This window comes from Salvelinus namaycush, chromosome 14 (assembly GCF_016432855.1).
Source record: "Salvelinus namaycush isolate Seneca chromosome 14, SaNama_1.0, whole genome shotgun sequence".
NCBI lineage: Eukaryota > Metazoa > Chordata > Actinopteri > Salmoniformes > Salmonidae > Salvelinus > Salvelinus namaycush.
The window spans coordinates 36,163,589-36,184,052 of NC_052320.1; the positions used below are offsets into that span (position 1 = coordinate 36,163,589).

The 20,464-nt window shown below is 42.9% G+C and overlaps 1 protein-coding gene across 1 annotated transcript; it reads left to right on the plus strand.

Moving 5' to 3' along the window:
* Positions 1-9,961: 9,961 nt before the first annotated feature.
* On the plus strand, positions 9,962-18,689 carry selenok (selenoprotein K). Its single transcript, XM_039008515.1, has 5 exons — positions 9,962-10,042; positions 10,547-10,637; positions 10,777-10,857; positions 13,860-13,955; positions 18,388-18,689. Exons 1-5 carry the CDS (start codon positions 10,024-10,026, stop codon positions 18,389-18,391), a joined length of 291 nt encoding a protein of 96 aa, XP_038864443.1. The 5' UTR covers positions 9,962-10,023; the 3' UTR covers positions 18,392-18,689.
* The last annotated feature ends 1,775 nt before the right edge of the window (positions 18,690-20,464 follow it).

The following is a 20,464-nucleotide window of genomic DNA, read 5'->3' on the forward strand; positions in this document are numbered from 1 at the left end:
AGCGTCTGCTAAATGACTTAAATGTAAATGTAAATGTAATGTGGTTCAATTGGTAAAATACATTTTTGTCTTCTTTTAATGCCTCTTAAGGGGAAAGTAATCTAAAAGTAACGGAATGTAATCAGATTACGCTACTGAGTTTGGGTAATCCAAAAAGTTACATTGCTGATTACAATTTTAGACAGGTAACTAGTAACTGTAACAGATTACATTTAGAAAGTAACCTACCCAACCCTGCACATGAGGAGGGCGAGGTGAGGAGGGTGGAAGTGGACAAGGGATTGAGGGGGAAGAAAGGAGGGCAGATAGCAGGGAAGTACTAGGCACTAATGGGAGACCTTCTTCATTAACGTTACTTCACCTTGTCTTCCTGAAATATTTGCTACATCTGACAACTCTGACATTCATTCTTTTTTTTCTTCTTTTATTTCACCTTTATTTAACCAGGTAGGCCAGTTGGGAACAAGTTCTCATTTACAACTGCGACCTGGCCAAGATAAAGCAAAGCAGTGCGACACAAACAACAACATTTCCTTCCCCTTTCCCTGTCACTTGTCCAAAAAGTTGCCATTTGCTTCTGAACTTGATTATACACTGTACTTTTTAGGTTGTTGTTATATGAAAGTAATGAATACTCTGAATCCTCCACCTTCACAGGATTAAATAACGATGGTAGTAGAGCCGCTTGGCACAGCGTGTGTTATGGGAAATTTGTCCCTGCCAATCAGAAGCACATAAGTAGCAAAGCCAAATAAACATTGTGAACATGGTTTTGTTTTCATTCAGGATCTTACCTTGTGGGCTAAAAAAACTTAAATGTGAAGTAATTAGATCATTATTTCAAACTCTGTCAGCCTTGCTGACACACACACACACACACATACAGAGGTCCTGGTAGCAGCTCTCCCAACATCAACTGTGTGTGTCCGAGTTAGTTCCTACAGTCGCAGAAACACAACCCAGAGGGTGTCTGAAACAGAAACAGTGAGTGGGGGGTCTCTGTACCCCTGCTGCACCACTGCATCCCTCAGACACCCCCTGCCCCGTCAACACACCAATCAAATATCTTCAAGTAGGGAAAACAAAACAGAGACAGAACCCAAGATCTACAGCAGCCCTGCAAGTTCAGAGACACGATGGGGGAAGGTTGCTCTGGCCTGTTGAACTGCTCTGCTCTCCCCCTCCTCCACCCCCCTTGTCCCCTTCTATTCTACTGCCGCTCTAATTTAACGAAGACCTCAATCAGCCAAACCAATGAGCTCAGGGGCCCTAAGCACCCAAAACGATCCAATCAATCACTCTGGTGCTTTGTCAGGGTGGTCATCTTTGTAATGAAGCACCCACACACACACACACAACCATCAGGGCTGTGTCCATTGCCACACAGCAGCATCTGACGTCAGCTCGTTTAGGACCACCCTGCAGACAGACGCTGAGGCGGCCCCCAGAGGAGCTGACCCTGGACCAGGCCTGGCTAGCCTGCCTCGCCAACTCTTGTCTGGCTACCTATGTCAGGGTGTCTGTCTGCCTATCTGTATGCCTGTCTTTCTGCCTGTCTGTCAGCCTGTCTGTCATACGGAGAGAGAGATAGGTACAGAGGTGAGACTGGTCGACTACTCGATAAGTGGTGAGAGATGCTATTTGTATTGTAGGGGTCCTTGATAAGTGTTTTAAGGGCTGTTGTCGTTAGCATGCCGGGGCAGATTGTTGTGCTATCGGAAGCAGGAATATTCAGTGGAGGAGCCAGCCTCAGAAAGGAGGTCAGCTCTGCTGCTTATATGCACGCACGCACACACAGACACACACGCATTCACACATACAAGCTCACACACACACACACACACACACACACACAGACCATAAACATAACCCTAACCGCAAAACCTAATATTAACCCTAAACCTAACCCTAACTCCTAACCCTAACCTTTAACCCCTAACCCTAATTCTAACCCTAACACTAATTCTAACCCTAACCCCCCTGCAAATAGCATTTTTCCTTGTGTGGGCCGGCAAAATGTCCCCAGTTGGTCCCCACAAGTATAGTTAAACATGTCCACAGACAGACACGCACACACACACACTTGCACACATACATTGAAGCAGATTTTTTTTAATGAATTCAGAACCCCATTAGCTGAGGGCAGCAGCTTGGAGGATGCTGCGAGTGCAGAAAATGATCCACTGGGCTGCCTGCCTGGGTCTCAGAGCTCCCTGCTCACGGCAGCTCCCTCAAGGTCTCTGGGGCTCAGTGATGAGATGCATCCCAACTAAAGACAGCACACACAGGGTACTGATTAGGAGAGGAAGAGATGGATCATGGATGATGATACAACATAACAACAAATTGGCATAACACTGTTTTAAAGCCTTAGTTGATGTTTACTTGAACAATGTAACTATACTATAATATCAGTGCCTTGGTATGACGTGTACATTTAGGGAAAATGTCAACGATAGCCAATCAAAAAGCAGTGGAGATGGAACAAAGTAATGTGGTGCAGTCTCAAGAGTAAGGGTGAGAGTGAGAGAGAGAGAGAGAGAGAGAGAGAGAGAGAGAGAGAGAGAGAGAGAGAGAGAGAGAGAGAGAGAGAGAGAGAGAGAGAGAGAGAGAGAGAGAGAGAGAGAGAGAGAGAGAGAGAGCACATTTATACCCTCCACACTAAACAAGTAAACCAAAACAAAGGTGCAATCTACTCATGTTTATTTGACTTCAAGAAAGCATTTGATTCAAATTTGGCACTAAGGTCTTTTTATAAACTAATAGAAAATGGTATTGGAGGGAAAACGTATGATGTTATTAAATCAATGTACACTAAAAACAAATGTGTGGTTAAAATTGGCAACAAGCAAACAGACTTCTTCTCTCAAGGACGTGGAGTGAAACAGGGCTGCTCAATAAGTTTAACACTATTTAACATCTACATGAATGAATTGGCAAAACATTTCAAGAATCTGCAGCACCTGGTCTCACCCTACACAACACTGAAATCAAGTGTCTGCTGTACACAGATTACCTGGTGCTGTTGTCTCCCACTAAGGAGCGGTTACAGCACCACCTAGATCATCTGCACAGGTTCAGTCAGACCTGGGCTCTGACAGTTAACCTAAAGAAAAACACATATAATGATATTCCAAAAGAGGTCCGGAAATCAGCATCACAGATATAAATTATATTTGGACACAGTTCTATTAGAACACACCAAAAATAACACGTATCTAGGACTAAATATGAGTAACAAAGGTAGCTTTCACATGACTGTGAATGAGCTGAGAGAAAGCAAGAACAGCATTCTATGCCATTAAAAGGAACATTAAAATTGAAATTCATTAAAGAGTGGACCCCATACTTCAAATCAAATCAAATTTTATTTGCTGCCATACGAAGAATGGGGTCCACTCTCTAAGGATGAATTTACCAAATGGGACAAACATCCAATCGAAAAAATGCATGCAGAGTTTTTCAAAACTGTATTTCATGTGCAATGAAAAACCACAACTAACGCATGCAGAGCAGAATTGGGCCAATACCCCTTCCTTATTCGAATAGAAAAAAGAGCAATCAAATTTTACAACCATCTAAAAACAAGCGACCCCAAAACATTTCATCACACAGCTCTACAATGTCAAGAGATGAAACAAGAGAAGAGTCCCCTCAGTCAGTCTGGTTCTGAGGCTCAATTCACTAACCCAAACCAACCCCATAGAGTCTCAGGACAGCACTCAGAAAATATGACCCAACCATATCATCACAAAGCAAAAATAAAAATATAAATAACCTATTGGAAAGACACCACAAAATGTTTAAGTAAACTTCAATGCTATTTGTCTCTAAACAGACAGTACATGGTGTCAGTCTGTCTGACCACAGTGACAGACAGAACACTGAGGAAAACACTGACTAGGTACAGACTCAGTGAGCACAGTCTGGCTATAGAGACCGGTCGTCACAGACAAACCTGGCTGCCCAGAGAGGACAGGCTGTGCTCACTCTGCTCCAGGGGAGCGGTTGAGACAGAGTTGGATTTTCTATTACATTGTGACAAATACTCAGACCTAAGACAATATTTCTTTCCCAAAACTATCATTCAGTACAAAGAATTTTAAACTATAAAAACATGAGGAAAAATCTAATATTTATTGGGTGAAAAGCCAAAATGTGTGTCCTCCTGCCACAACATGAGATAATAACATTTCCCATTTTGGTTTTGTTTTGGCTTTCATATCCTGTCATGTGGCTTCTCAGTCATGTTGAGACGGGTCTACTACTATTGCTTTAATGTATTGCTATTCTCTTTAATATTGTTGTTGTAGTTGCTGTTAATGGTAATCACATTTACACTACTATTACTGATGCCTTATTGCTGTTGGTCTCACAATTTTTTGTTATATGTATACTTTGACAATGTAAGTAATTTAACTTGCCATATCAATAAGGTCTACTGAATTTAATTGAATTGAGAGACAAAGAGAGAGAGACAGAAAGAGAAAGGGAGAGAGACGGAGAGACATATATATATATATTTATACACTACTGCTCAAAAGTTTGGGGTCACTTAGAAATGTCCTTTGTTTTTGAAAGAAAAGTACATTTTTTTGTCCATTAAAAAAACATCAAATTGATCAGAAATACAGTGTAGACATTGCTAATGTTGTAAATGACTATTATTGCTGGAAATTGCAGTTTTATAAAGGAATATCTACATAGGTGTACAGAGGCCCATTTTCAGCAACCATCACCCCTGTGATCCAATGGCATGGTGTGTTAGCTAATCCCAGTTTATCACTTTAAAAGGCTAATTGATCAGTAGAAAAACATTTTGCAATTATGTTAGCACAGCTGAAAACTGTTGTCCTGATTAAAGAAGCAATAAAACTGGCCTTCTTTAGACTAGTTGAGTTTCTGGAGCATCAGCATTTGTGGGTTCAATTGCAGGCTCAAAATGGCCAGAAACAAAATAACTTTCTTCTAAAACTCTTCAGTCTATTCTTGTTCTGAAATGAAGGCTATTCCCTGCGGGAAATTGCCAAGAAACTGAAGATCTTGTACAACGCTGTGTACTACTCCCTTAACAGAAGAGCACAAACCAGAATAGAAAGAGGAGTGGGAGGCCCCGGTGCACAACTGAGCAAGAGGACAAGTACATTAGAGTGTCTAGTTTGAGAAACAGACGCCTCACAAATCCTCAACTGGCAGCTTCATTAAATAATACCCGCAAAACACCAGTCTCAAGGTCAACAGTGAAGAGGTGACTCCGGGATGCTGGCCTTCTAGGCAGAGTCGCAAAGAAAAAGCCATATCTCAGACTGGCCAATAAAAATAAAAGATTAAGATGGGCATAAGAACACAGACACTGGACAAAGGAACTCCGCATTTCTAAGTGACCCCAAACTTTTGAATGGTAGTCTGTATATATATATATAGAGAGAGAGAGAGTTTCTGGGGATGTGCATAGATGGCATCACTCCTCTGGTTGGTTTGACTAATGAAAGAGCGTCCTTTATTGAATGAATTATGCATTGTACATGTTAAACACACCCTCATACAGGTAACTGGCAAACTAAAGGAAACACCAACATAGACTGTCTTAATGGGGGCGTTGGGCCACCACGAGCCAGAACAGCTTCAATGTACCTTGACATAGATTCTACAAGTGTCTGGACCTCTATTGGAGGGATGCGACACCATTCATCCACGAGAAAGACCATCATTTGGTGTTTTGTTGATGGTGGTGGAAAACACTGTCTCAGGCGCTGCTCCAGAATCTCCCAGAAGTGTTCAATTGGTTTGAGATCTGGTGACTGAGACGGCCATGGCATATGGTTTACATCGTTTTCATGCTCATCAAACCATTCAGTGACCACTCATGCCCTGTGAATTGGGACAATGTCATCCTATCGGGGCGGCAGGTAGCATAGTGGTTAGAGCGTTGGGCCAGTAATCAAAAGGTTGCTAAATCAAATCCCTGAACTGACAAGGTAAAAATCGGTTGTTGACATGCCCCTAAACAAAGCAGTTAACCCACTGTTCCCCGGTAGGCAGTCATTGTAAATAAGAATTTGTTCTTAACTGACTTGCCTAGTTAAATAAAGATTAAATGTAAAAATAATTAGTCATGGTAGCCAAAATAATGGCCTGCCCAGCATTTTTATACATAAGCAGGATGGGTTGTTAATTGTTTAATTAACTCAGGAACCACATCTGTGTTGAACACCTGCTTTCAATATACTTTGTATCCCTCATTTACTCAAGAGTTTCCTTTATTTTGGCAGTTACCTGTATGTTATACTGTAATGCATACACTCACACATGCAGTCTTGCACACGTACATTAGGGGAGGGACACGTTTCTTTCTCTCTGTCCCTCGTTATCTCTCACACACACACAAATGCACACACACACACACACACACACACACACACACACACACACACACACACACACACACACACACACACACACACACACACACACACACACACACACACACACATACACACAGGAAGTAAGATGGGCGACAGAGATGAAAGGTGCCTGTAGTGATTGATTACTATCTTGTCACTCCTTCAATCCCACAGATACTGTATAAGTACTCTGTAGTTTTACCATACACAGGGGCACTGAGTGGTCCCATGGGAAAAACAGAGCCCATTCTACCTCCTATACTTATCCTCTGACAGAAGCTCCTTTTGACTACTCTCCCTCCTCTTCTCCCCTTTCCACCCCTGCCCCTGTTTCCCCCAGCAGAAACTCCTCACCTGGCTCAAGTGATTGGATTGTTGAAGTGTTAACCTCCGGTATGTTGAGAGCAGGATTTTCCCTGCCCCCCAAAAAATCCTACACAAAACCTATCCACCAAGCAATGCCCGAAGCCCCGCCCTTCCTCCAGCCCTATCACGGCACAGATCAACGCATCACCTGCCATTGCGCAAAAAGCCAAAGGTAACCCTGGAAACCAGAAATGTGGTTGGTCAATTATTCATTTGATCAGGGAAGTGGAATTCATAAGGCCTGTAGACAGACAGACACGCCTGGCACGGTCAGTGAGACACACCCCTGTAGCACGCCGTTCAACCATGTGATTTGTAAGGGAGGGTGAAGAGGTGACATGTTGCGCTAAGACCTCATAGTAACTAAATATTCACCCTTATCAACAACCCCGCAACCCTCTAAACATGAAGTAATCCAGGGAATGTCACGCCCTCATGTACAATCAGCACATCTACACGTCAATTCAAGAGCAGGAATGCAGTGGAAGTAAACACTGTAACCATTGATAATGTCTGGAACACCCCCAATGAACAGGTGTGTGATTCAGAACTACAGAAGTGCATCGTGGCAACCTGGACAAACATAGCAACGGAAAAAACATGTGTAAATTGTAAACTGTCAACTTGGGATGTTTTACAGCTTGGAGAGAGAGAGCCAAGAAAGGCCAAAACATACTAACCCAAAAATGGCCCTGGTACAACTGGAACCCAAATCACAGCTTGAGAGAGGGGTAATCAACATGACAAAACAAAGATGCCTTGCCAAATGGGCCGAGAAACGGGAACAACCACTGGGGAACAACGTGTGTGAAAGATGATACCGAAACGGGTTTAACTGTGGCGTGGGACAGGGTTCAGAACACTCTCACAGGGAGTGAGAACAAATATGTTTCTGATCATTCCCCTGCTCCTCTGATGGATCTTCAGGACAAGACGCTCTTCTGAAGATTGCACCCACACCTCTTGTCTTGTGTAAAAAATGGATAATACACACACACACACACAATCCCAACCCATCCCTATGTTTCTTCCTTCCTTCCATTTCCTTTTTGTCTCCCCACCCGCCACCTCCAGGAAGTATTCAAAATGATTCATCCAAACTTTTACAATCCCGTATTATTCCACTGATGACAACAGATCCACCTGTTTTCAGCCACAAAGACGTAAGCAGTCTCCCTGGACTCTGTTGGTCGTCATAGAATGGACTACAGAGACAAACCCACTGGCCTGCTGTTGCAATTCATCATCACATGACAAAGAGGCAGAGGCAGTAAGAGCTGCGCTGTGGAAGGTCACACCGCAGAGGGCTCTGACAAAGCACGGCCGCGGACTGTCTCGTTACACGAACGACGACGTTTGTTCCCGACAACCTTGAAGAGTGAAAGAATGAATCCAAAGAGAGACGGTCAAAATGGGCTGTTGTTAGCTTTGTGTTCGTAGGCTCATGAACATCACTGCGCACGCATATAACGTTCTCTCTGGGGGAAGAAGAGAAGACAAAGAAAAATACAAAAGGAATGAAAGACAGGAAGAGCGCTGGGGGACGGGACAGGATGAGCAGGACGCTGTGGTTTAAGCCACGGCCTTTTAGAACCCCCCCACCCACCCATCTCGCACACCTCCTCTGTCCACCCCTCCCTTTCTCATCCACTGTCTGTAAGAGTTCTGGGCAGGGGTGCAGAGGATGGGAGATGCTGAACAGCTCAGAGACGATTGCTTTTTGGGGTATAAAAGCAGTTATAAGGACTCTAAATTCCTGAACAGTATTATCTAATACTTTCGAAAACTGCCCTACAGGTAACCCATTGGGAACCCCAATACAAGGGGCTCCAATGTCTAAAGTACCACAGAATTTATAACACCAGATTCAAACATCACACTTCACAGCCAGGGCTGTAGTCCATGCAGCTGCTACTCTGTGTGGACCTATCTGTATGAACATAGAGGGCCAGGGGGAGGCCCAGGGTCCAAAGAGGAGGGCTCTGGTCTGTGTGAGGCCGGAGAGGGGAAGTAGCAGAACAAACCCACTTCAATGGCTCTTTGTGCTCCTGATAGAAAACACCCAGCAACTCTGTCCCCTTGACTGTCCCCCCTGCCCACGTACAACATTACCAGGACAGAGAAGAGCGCCACTGGCTTCCCCCACACTTTGCTCCTCCATTGTCTCTGACACCCAGTGCTCTGTGATGACCTCACACGACACCCACATGCTGGTGAATTCACCAGTCAGCAGCTACACTGGCCCGAATGGGTTTCATGGGGGCTCATCATAGCAGGACAAAACACAGTCTTTTCTACCCTGCTGGTGCCCAAATGGAAGTTTGTGGTTCTATCGCTTTCTTCGCCCCTCTCTGAATCACTCGCTTCCTTTTTCTACAAATGAGTCCCAAACAGTAGTGCGCAATCAGCCGAGCACAATGATGGTGTCTGTTTGTAGAAATAAGAAGACATTCATAGAGATGGTGTGGTCTGTGTTTTGTGTGAGAGGAGGAAGAGAATGAAAAAGTCTGTAATAATGTGAATCTCTTGGAAGATTGAAAAGGCACCAAAGTTCATCAGGAAGGTAATAATGAGACGATAGTGAAACATGGATTTATATGATGGCTGTCTATCTGCAGAAGAGACATTTTTCAAAGTCACTAAGTAGCCACTTTACTTTGCAGTGGGTAGCATAGGGCAGACATTGATAGTAAAATAAATCATAAGAATAGGTATGGACTGCCATCTGGTGGGCATAGATTGCTTTCAATAAATGAATAGGATACTTCACCTATGGGTATGGGAATGTGAGAAACATCCAACCCTTTTCAAATTACAACACGAAAGCCTTTGCTGACGTTGTTTTAAAAAGCCTAACATCTACAACCTTTTGTACAAATGGAAATGTATCAATTGTAAGTAGGTGACTTGTAGCTCGTTATGTAACATCACAGTATTCATTTAGCAAGACAATGCAAGTGTCTGCCAGCTAGGTGCTCAAAAGTGAATTACAGACAGTGCTGCAAAGTGAGAAAGCAACTTCAAACGTGAGTGATAGAAGGTATCATAGTCTGACACAAAATATACACCGCAGAAGAGACATTTAGGATAAACTGAATTTACCCTAAAAAGTGTAAGAAGAATAGGCCTGCCTAATCAGGCAACCTCAATTTACAGCTGGGCGGAGCCCTGGGGGAGGGTTCATTTTATGAAGTGACGTATACACCGGATGCGGAAATTTAGCAGCGAACAACAGTAGTTGGGAGCCGCAAAAATGGTGTACGTGGCGAATGGTTAGTGGTTTATTAATATTGTTGCAATGTATGTGTTTATTGTTTCATTAAAGTCGCTAATTAACATACACATCGTAGTAATTCACCTCTGCGAGCTCACTATGTCTTCACCTTTCGCTAGAAATGAGAAATGATGCTAGCTAAGTAGCTAGCATTAGCTACGACAACAAACGGTTACGATAGACAGCAGCTAAATATGGCAGGTTGAAAGTTATTTGAGTCCGTTTTAGCTCTCTATGGGCTGTAGAGTGGAAATTGGATCATTCTATTGAGCCTGGCTATATAGCTAGCTAGTTAGGCTTCTTCTGCGTGTGTCTCTCCAGTCTCCACTATTGATTTGTAGGCATGTAATGTTAGTGAAATATATAAAGCCTCTGTGTTGTTTAATGCTGGGCCTGAAATTAGCACCTGCCAATGCTAGTCACACTGGCTGATGGACCAAGAGGCTAGTTCCAGGTGTTATAGTTTGGATATAATCATCACTAACAAGTGTTCCCTCATCAGGTCAGGTCCTGGACAACAGAAGCCAGTCTCCATGGCGAATGTCGTTCCTCACTGATCTCTTCTGGGGTGCTGTAGAGTTCATTGGCTTGTTGTAAGTCAGCAGTCAACACAGAGGCCTCTGTGCATTCGTATGGCACTAGTAATGCATCTTGCTGTGAAGATTATCATTAGAAAGTCAATTATAGGCCTTGAATACAGAGATAATCATCTGCTTTGATTTTTTTTCACAGTTTCCAATCCCTGGTCCAGCCAGATCTGACAAAGAAGGGAAACTCTGGCTCATCCTCTGCAGGCTACAGTGATGGCAGAGGGTAAGTCCCTAGGGTCCAAACAGAGAGTTAGTCTACTTCCCATCATGTCAGGCTGACGTGGCAATCTCTAAACACTCCTAGTGCAAGACTAGGGCTTTAATGGTTAAGATGAATGACTTAAGAAATAATTAGTGGCAATATGTAACTTTTTGGGCGACCTGACCAAATTTACATAGAAGAGTAGGTTATAGATCTGTCATTCTACTTGAAAGCTTCTAAGAAGCAGTAGATATGTTCTATGTTCGCTATTTCTATGCTTCCCATTCCTCTATGCTTCCCGTCCACTTTTGTTCTTTGTATTTCACTTTCTGTTTTGTACACTATCTTCAAACAGCTGAAACAACAATATATTTGGTTATGGAATATATACAGTACCAGTCAAAAGTTTGGACACCTACTCATTCAAGGGTTTTTCTTTATTTAAAAAAAAATTTACATTGTAGAATAATAGTGAAGACATCAAAACTATGAAATAACACATATGGAATCATGTAGTAACCAAAGAAGTGTTAAACAAATCAAAATGTATTTTATATTTTTCAAAGTAGCCACCCTTTGCCTTGATGGCAGCTTTGCACACTCTTGGCATTCTCTCAACCAGCTTCATGAGGAATGCTTTTCCAACAGTCTTGAAGGAGTTCATTCCCACATGCTGAGCACTTGTTGGCTGCTTTTCCTTCACTTTGCGGTCCAACTCATCCCAAACCATCTCAATTGGGTTGAGGTTGGGTGATTGTGCTCTCCATCACTCTCCTTCTTGGTCAAATAGCCCTTACACAGCCTGGAGGTGAAAAAAAAAAAATAATAATAATAATGTTCTATTTATTGATTTATTTGTAATAATGACAATTACAACAATACTGAATGAACACTTATTTTAACTTAATATAATACATCAATAAAATCAATTTAGCCTCAAATAAATAATGAAACATGTTCAATTTGGTTTAAATAATGCAAAAACAAAGTGTTGGAGAAGAAAGTAAAAGTGCAATATGTGCTATGTAAGAAAGCTAATGTTTGAGTTCCTTGCTCAGAAAATGAGAACATATGAAAGCTGGTGGTTCCTTTTAACATGAGTCTTCAATATTCCCAGGTAAGATGTTTTAGGTTATAGTTATTATAGTAATTATAGGACTATTTCCCTCTATACAATTTGTATTTCATTAACCTTTGACTATTGGATGTCCTTATAGGCACTTTAGTATTGCCAGTGTAACAAGTATAGCTTCCGTCCCTCTCCTCGCTCCTCCCTGGGCTCGAACCAGGAACACAACGACAACAGCCACCCTCGAAGCAGCGTTACCAATGCAGAGCAAGGGAAACAACCACAGGCTCAGAGCGAGTGACGTTTGAAACGCTATTAGCGCGTGCTAACTAGCCAGCCATTTCACTTCGGTTACACCAGCCTCATCTCGGGAGTTGATAGGCTTGAAGTCATAAACAGCGCAATGCTTGACGCACAACGAAGAGCTGCTGGCAAAACGCACGAAAGTGCTGTTTGAATGAATGTTTACGCGCCTGCTTCTGCCTACCACCGCTCAGTCAGATACTTGTATGCTCAGTCATATTATATGCAACGCAGGACACGCTAGAAAATATCTAGTAATATCATCAACCATGTGTAGTTAACTAGTGATTATGATTGATTGATTGTTTTTATAAGATAAGTTTAATGCTAGCTAGCACCTTACCTTGGCTTACTGCATTCGCGTAACAGGGAGTCTCCTTGTGGAGTGCAACGAGAGGCAGGTCGTTATTGCGTTGGACTAGTTAACTGTAAGGTTGCAAGATTGGATCCCCCGAGCTGACAAGGTGAAAATCTGTCGTTCTACCCCTGAACGAGGCAGTTAACCCACCGTTCCTAGGCCGTCATTGAAAATAAGAATGTGTTCTTAACTGACTTGCCTAGTTAAATAAAGATTAAATAAAGGTGTAAAAAAGGATATATATATATATCGGCAAAATCGGTGTCCAAAAATACCGATTTCCGATTGTTATGAAAACTTGAAATTGGCCCTAATTAATCGTCTATTCCGATTAATCGGTCGACCTCAAGTTGAGATGTCTGTTACTTGAACTCCGTAAAGCATTTATTTGGGCTGCAATTTCTGAGGCTGGTAACTCTAATGAACTTGCTGAGCCCCTCTGCAGCAGAGGTAACTTCTGGGTCTTCCTTTCCTGTGGCGGTCCTCATGAGAGCCAGTTTCATCATGGCGCTTGATGGTTTTTGCGACTGCACTTGAAGAAACATTCAAAGTTCTTGACATTTTCCGGACTGACTGGCCTTCATGTCTTAAAGTAGTAATGATGGACTGTTGTGTCTCTTTGCCTATTTGAGCTGTTCTTGCCATAATATGGACTTGGTCTTTTACCAAATAGGGCTATCTTCTGTATACCACCCCTACCTTGTCAAAACACAACTGATTGGCTCAAATGCATTAGGAAGGAAAGAAATTACACAAATGAACCTTTAACAAGGCACACCTGTTAATTGAAACGCATTCCAGGTGACTACCTCATGAACCTGGTTGAGGGAATGCCAAGAGTGTGCAAAGCTGTCAAAGGCAAAGGGTGGCTACTTTGAAAAATCTCATATGTAATATAATTTTTGATTTGTTTTACACTTTTTTTGGGGGTTACTACATGAATCCAAATGTATTATTTCATAGTTTGTCTTCACTATTATTGTACAATGTAGAAATTAGTTAAAATAAAGACCCTTGATTGAGTAGGTGTGTCAACATCTGACTGGTACTGTACTTCACAGCAGTTTAGATGGTACAATGATTCTCTACACTATAGTAGCTTATTTTGTCACTTACACTGAAATTAGGCGCACTATTAGAGTTCTAGCAACCAGGAAATTGTGGAACGATTTCTCCATAGTGCAACTTTAAGATTGTCATGTTGATGCAGAGTAAGGGTTGACTTTCATTATGACAGTGGACAAGTGTTCCGGTGTTCTAACATTCCCATGGCGGTCTTCTCTCTTCCACCAGCCCCCCTGGACCCCCTGGTGGCCGGAGGCGGATGGGGAGGATAAACCACGGTGGGGGGCCCAGCGCCCCTCCCATGGGGGGAGGAGGATGAGGAAGGTGAGGGAGATATGGTGATACCGGCCACAGTTATCATAAAGGTGTCCGCATGCTTCCCAGTCGGAAGAGTTTGTGCATTTGGAAAGTATTCAGACCCCTTGACTTTTTCTACGTTTTGTTACGTTACAGCCTTATTCTAAAATGTATTAAATATAAAATGTTCCTCATCGATCTAAACACAATACACCCTAATGACAAAGTGAAAACGGGTTTAGACATTTTTGCTAATTTATTTAAAATAAAAACAGATACCTTTGTTATGAGACTCAAAATTTAGCTCAGTTGCATCCTGTTTCCATTGATTATCATTGAGATGTCTACAACTTGATTGGAGTACACCTGTGGTAAATTCAATTGATTGGACATATATTTGGAAAGGCACATACCTGTCTATATATGGTCCCACAATTGACAGTGCATGTCATAGCAAAAACCAAGCCATGAGGTCGAAGGAATTGTCTGTAGAGCTCCGAGACAGGATTGTGTCGAGGCAAAGATCTGGGGAAGGGTACGGAAACATTTCTGCAGCGTTAAAGGTCCCCAAGAACACTGGCCTCCATCATTCTTAAATGGAAGATCTTTGGAACCACCAAGACTCTTCCTAGAGCTGGCCGCCCGGCCAAACTGAACAATTGGGGGAGAAGGGCCTTGGTCAAGGAAGTGACCAAGAACCCAATGGACACTATGACAGAGCACCAAAGTTTCTCTGTGGAGATGGGAGAACCTTCCAGAAGAACAACCATCTCTGTAGCACTCTACCAATCAGACCTTTATGGTAGAGTGGCCAGACGGAAGCCACTCCTCAGTTAAAGGCACATGACAGCCTGCTTTGAATTTGCCAAAAGGCACCTAAAGAATCAGACTTTGAGAAACAAGATTCTCTGGTCTGATGAAACCAGATTGAATTCTTTGGCCTGAATGCCAAGCGTCACGTCTGAAGGAAACCTGGCACTATCCCTACGGTGAAGCATGGTGGTGGCAGCGTCTTGCTGTGAGGATGGTTTTCAGCGGCAGTGACAGGGAGACTAGTCAGGATCAAGGGAAAGATGAATGCGGCAAAGTACAGAGAAATCCTTGATGATAACCTGCTCCAGAGCACTCAGGATCTCAAACTGGGGCTAAGGTTCACCTTCCGACAGGACAACGACCCTAAGCACACAGCCAAGACCACACAGGAGTGGCTTCGGGACAAATCTCTGAATGTCATTGAGTGGCCAAGCCAGAGCCTGTACTTGAATCTGATCGAATATCTCTGGCGAGACATGAAAATATATGTGCAGCAACACTCCCCATCCAACTCACAGAGCTTGAGAGGATCTGCAGAGAAGAATGGGAGAAACTCCCCAAATACAGGTGTGCTAAGCTTGTAGAGTCATACCGAAGAAGAAACGAGGCTGTAATCGCTGCCAAAGGTACTCAGTAAAGGGTCTGAATATTTATGTAAATGTGATATTTCTGTTATAGTTTTTTTATAAATCTGCAGCAATTTATAACCTGTTTTTGCTATGTCATTATGGGGTATTGTGTGTTGATTGATGAGGAACAAAAACAGTTTTATTCATTTTAGAATAAGGCTGTAATGTAACAAAATGTGGAGAAAGTCAAGGGGTCTGAATACTTTCCGAATGCACTGTATATTATGACGCCATTTTGTGAAGTTTTTGTTCATTTGGGACTCCGGTAAGGGTTTTTTCGGCTGTTCGGGGGCACACTTCTTTTGAGGCAACGCCCCTTCGGCGGTGATTGGTCAAGTCTTTGTTGTCATTCAACGAGAGACTTGTTTTCATGCACATTTTAGATTGAGAAACACTGCACCAAACATCTTTGTTTTATGTAAAATTGCTCGACTAATATTCCCTACGCAAGAACCTCAAAATGAATGACCAAAAGTATATGGACACCTGCTTGTCAAACATCTCATTCCAAAATCATGGCATTCATATATGGAGTTGGTCCCCCCCCTTTGCTGCTAAAACAGACTCCACTCTTCTGGGAAGGCTTTCCACTAGATGTTGGAACATTGCTGCAGGGACTTTCAGCCACAAGCATTAGTGAGGTTGGGCGATTAGGCCTAGCTCGCAGTCGGCGTTCCAATTCATCCCAAAGGTCTTCGATGGAGTTGAGGTCAGGGCTCTGTGCAGGCCAGTCAAGTTCTTCCACACCAATCTCGACAACAATTCTGTATTGAGCTCGCTTTGTGACATGGGCATTGTCTTGCAGAAACAGGAAATGCCCCTCCCCCTAAACTGTTGCCACAAAGTTGGAAGCACACAACCGTCTGCAATGTCAGTGTATGCTGTAGCATTAAGATTTCACTTCACTGGAACTAAGGGGCCTAGCCCGACCCATGAAAATTAGTCCTAGACCATTATTCCTCCACTATGCATTGGGGCAGGTAGCTTTCTGGTATCCGCCAAACCCAGATTAGTCCGCTGAACTGCCAGATGGTGAAGCGTGATTCATCACTCCAGAGAAGGCATTTCCACTGCTCCAGAGTCTGTCTGTACTGGGTCTGAAGTTCAAATGTATGCAGAATATACAGTGATATATGTGCATGCAATGAACAAACAAGCTGCACAAGAGCTCAATCTAATGGTCCATGTTACAAAGTGGCTCACTGTCTCATTGTTTGCATCTAAATGTGAAATAAAACTGTCTGCATGTTCTTCAGAGGGCAACTGATGCTACTGAGCCAGATGTCTATATGTGAGGGGAGAAGCTCCAGGTGGTATCTGATTTTAAGTACATTGGCATCATAGTTGATTCTGACCTCTTTTTTTAAAAAGCAGGTGAAAAAGGTAACTAAAATAACCAAGTCAACATAGCTAATTTCCCGATTCACACGAAATTGTTTGACTACAGAGGTAGCAAAACTGTACAAATCTATGATACTCCCCCACTTAACATACTGCTTGTCTAGTTGGGCCCAGGCTTGCTGTACAACATTAAAACCCATTCAGTCTGTCCACAAACAGACTCAAGTGTTTGATAGAAAGCACAATAGCCATCATCACTGTTACATCCTCAGAAAGCATGAGCTTCTGAGTTGGGAAAATCTTGTGCAATACACCGACGCATGTCTTGTATTCAAGATCCCAAATGGCCTGGCTCCCCCTCCACTTAGTACTTTTGTTGCAACGGGCAATTTTTTTTAATGTGCTTCAGCACTCGGCGGTTCCATTTCTGTGAGCTTGTGTGGCCTACCACTTCACGGCTGAGCCGTTGGTGCTCCTGGACGATTCCACTTCACAATAACAGTTGACCGGTGCAGCTCTAGCGGGGCAGAAATTTGACGAACACACTAGTTGGAAAGGTGGCATCCTATGACGGTGCCACGTTGAAAGTAACTCAGCTCTTCAGTAAGCCCATTCTACTGCCAATGTTTGTCAATGGAGATTGCATGTCTGGTGAAGACCTGCCTTACAACAGGCCTACAAGCCCTCAGTCCAGCCTCTCTCAGCCTATTGCGGTCAGTCTGAGCACTGATGGAGGGATTGTGCGTTCCTGGTTTAACTCGGGCAGTTGTTGTTGCCATCCTGTACCTGTCCCGCAGGTGTGATGTTCGGATGTACCGATCCTGTGCAGGTGTTACATGTGGTCTGCCACTGCGAGGACGATCACCTGTCCGTCCTGTCTCCCTGTAGCGCTGTCTTAGGCGTCTCACAATACGTACATTGCAATTTATTGCCCTGGCCACATCTGCAGTCCTCATGCCTCCTTGCAGCATGCCTAAGACACGTTCACGCAGATGAGCAGGGACCCTGGGCATCTTTCTTTTGGTGTTTTTCAGAGTCAGTAGAAAGGCCTCTTTTTAGTGTCCTAAGTTTTCATAACTGTGACCTTAATTGCCTACCGTCTGTAAGCTGTTAGTGTCTTAACGACCGTTCCACAGGTGCATGTTCATTAATTGTTTATGGTTCATTACAATGAAGATCTGTGAAGTTATTTGGATTTTTACGAATTATCTTTGAAAGACAGGGTCCTGAGTTTATAATGCATCACAGATGAATTCTGACTATTTTGAGGAAGCGTCTCAAAATGGACTAACAGTACTATTGCCGCTTTTCTGTTTTTCAAGAGAATGTCTTTTAAGCCATAAGACTCCTGAACAGCTAATCAAAGGGCTACCCAGACCCCTCTTTCACACTGCTGCTACTCTCTATTTAGTATCTATTCATAGTCACTTTAACTCTACCTACATGTACACTAAAGTTTGGGGTCACTTAGAAATGTCCTTTTTGGTTTTTGAAAGAAAAGCACTTTTTTTGGTCGATTTTTAAAATAGCATCAAATTGATCAGAAATACAGTGTAGACATTGTTAATGTTGTAAATGACTATTGTAGCTGGTAATGTATTAAGTAATGTATTTCTGTGAATGTGGTAGTGTAGAACATAACTACATTGTTTCGTCTTCCCTGTTCCTCTCCATAGGTAAACGCCTACACATTTTTGTGTAGGCGTGGGTTGTGGCACACCGGCTGCAGACATGTAGCCTAATTTAGGCTGCAATGACGTGCATGTGTGCCAGCCCCCATCCTCTACAGCTGCCTCTGCTCACCACAGACTCCTGACGCTGCTCTGGGAATTCCTACACGTAGGGGCCAGGGCGGCCGATACGGCAGCTTCCTGTTTCTGACCCCTCTTCTTGTCCCATTGTGAATCATATCACATCCCTCTCCGAAGCTGTAATCATTTTTTGTATCCCACTGTTAAATAAAGTCCTGTGCTGTGTACCTGTGTACTTTCTAAGAATGTTGAGAGCAATGATATGTTGAAATGTAATTTACTAGGGGCATGATAAATATAGGTTCACAGTTTAGCTTCCTTCACAAGTCCTTCCAGTACTCAATCTCGGAGCCGCTGCCTCGCAAACACACATGATCACCCGCTTGACAACGTCTTAGCTAATTGCACTATAGGAAAGGTACCACAGGTGATATCATTTTACCAAGTTAAAAATGCCTCCTATCTAAAAATGTATTGGCACCTACATATGCTCTGTAAAAATAAAAGTGAAAACAGTAAAAATCCTATTTTCCAGAAATAAATATAGCTTTAATTTAAAATAAACACCCACACAAATACCAAAATAGAAACTCGGAACAAAATTTGATTTAATCCATCACTCCGTTAAACTGTCCAAAAGACACACATGCTGTACATGTCTATTAAGTGGACTCAATATAAAGTACCAAGGGAGAGATGTTTGAAGCCTACGAGGGTCATCGCCCAGGTTAAGCATTTGCATTATCTTGTGTCTGGCAATGTCTTTCTCAATGAGTGTTACCTTTGCCAGAGTTCTACTGTCATCAGGGTAACTGGCTTCTCCCTCTGTTCCGGTGGGTTCTATTCTCTGAGGTTCACCAGACGGACGCGGCCCTGAGCATGTGCACCCCAAAGCGTTAGCACTCTCTGGTGGAACCACATCTCCTGGGTGGTGTCCAGGAAGGCAGGAACCGAGCCCCCCTTCCACAAGACCAGGCAAGGGTTCATGTCCTGGAAAATGCAAAGTAGTCTTTAACCACTACTGCTTGCAGAGTGTGTGTGCCACACAACTCTCCCTTGGTACTGAACCTTAAACCATATTGTATTTTATACTCACTGTATATCAGACTGGGTATCAAAACCCTGATCTTCAACATGCCTCAAAACCGCGTTAGCCCACCGAGCTTAAGCCTGGTGTAAAAGGAGTGCCAGCCAGTGTACCTTGGGTCGTGTGATAACCTCCACATGCTCAACCACCCTCCTTCTGCAGGGTGGTGATCTTGTTAAGGATGCAGTGCTGCAGGAACACCTGGGCCCTGTGGAACAGCATGACCAATAAGGTTTATCTATATTTTTTATTCAAAAGTGTCGACCCTTATGTTTATGGGAGACTAAAACAAGGTATTATAAGACAAGAGTTTTGAAGCAGTGTTTCTGTACCACAGCATTTGATGCTGTGCAGGATGGCTTTGTCCAAGCCAAGCGCTTTGCCCTCAAACTGGGTCAAGTAGGTAGTGTTCATTACGGATTCATATTTTCCTGGAATTCTACCAAGTTTCAATACCAGGAACAATTCATATTTATCCCGGGAAATACCACAAAAATCGGAAGTGCCCATTTAAAGCGTTTAAAACCAAGATATTGCCAGGGTTCTCCCAAAATAAGCAGTGGCGTAAAGTACTTAAGTAAAATTAAAGTGCTACTTATGATTTTATTTTGGGTATCTGTATTTTACTATTTATATTTTTGACAACTTTTACTTCACTACATTCCTAAAGAAAATAATGTACTTTTTACTCCATACATTTTCCCCTGACACCCAAAGTACTCTTTACATTTTGAATGCTTAGCAGTACAGGAAAATGGTCCAATTCACACACTTATCAAGAGAATATCCCTGGTCATCTCTACTGCCTCTGATCTGGCGGACTCACTAAACTCAAATGCTTAGTTTGTATATTTTGTCCCTGGCTATCCGTAAATTAAAAAAACACATTGTGCTGTCTGGTTTGATCAATATAAG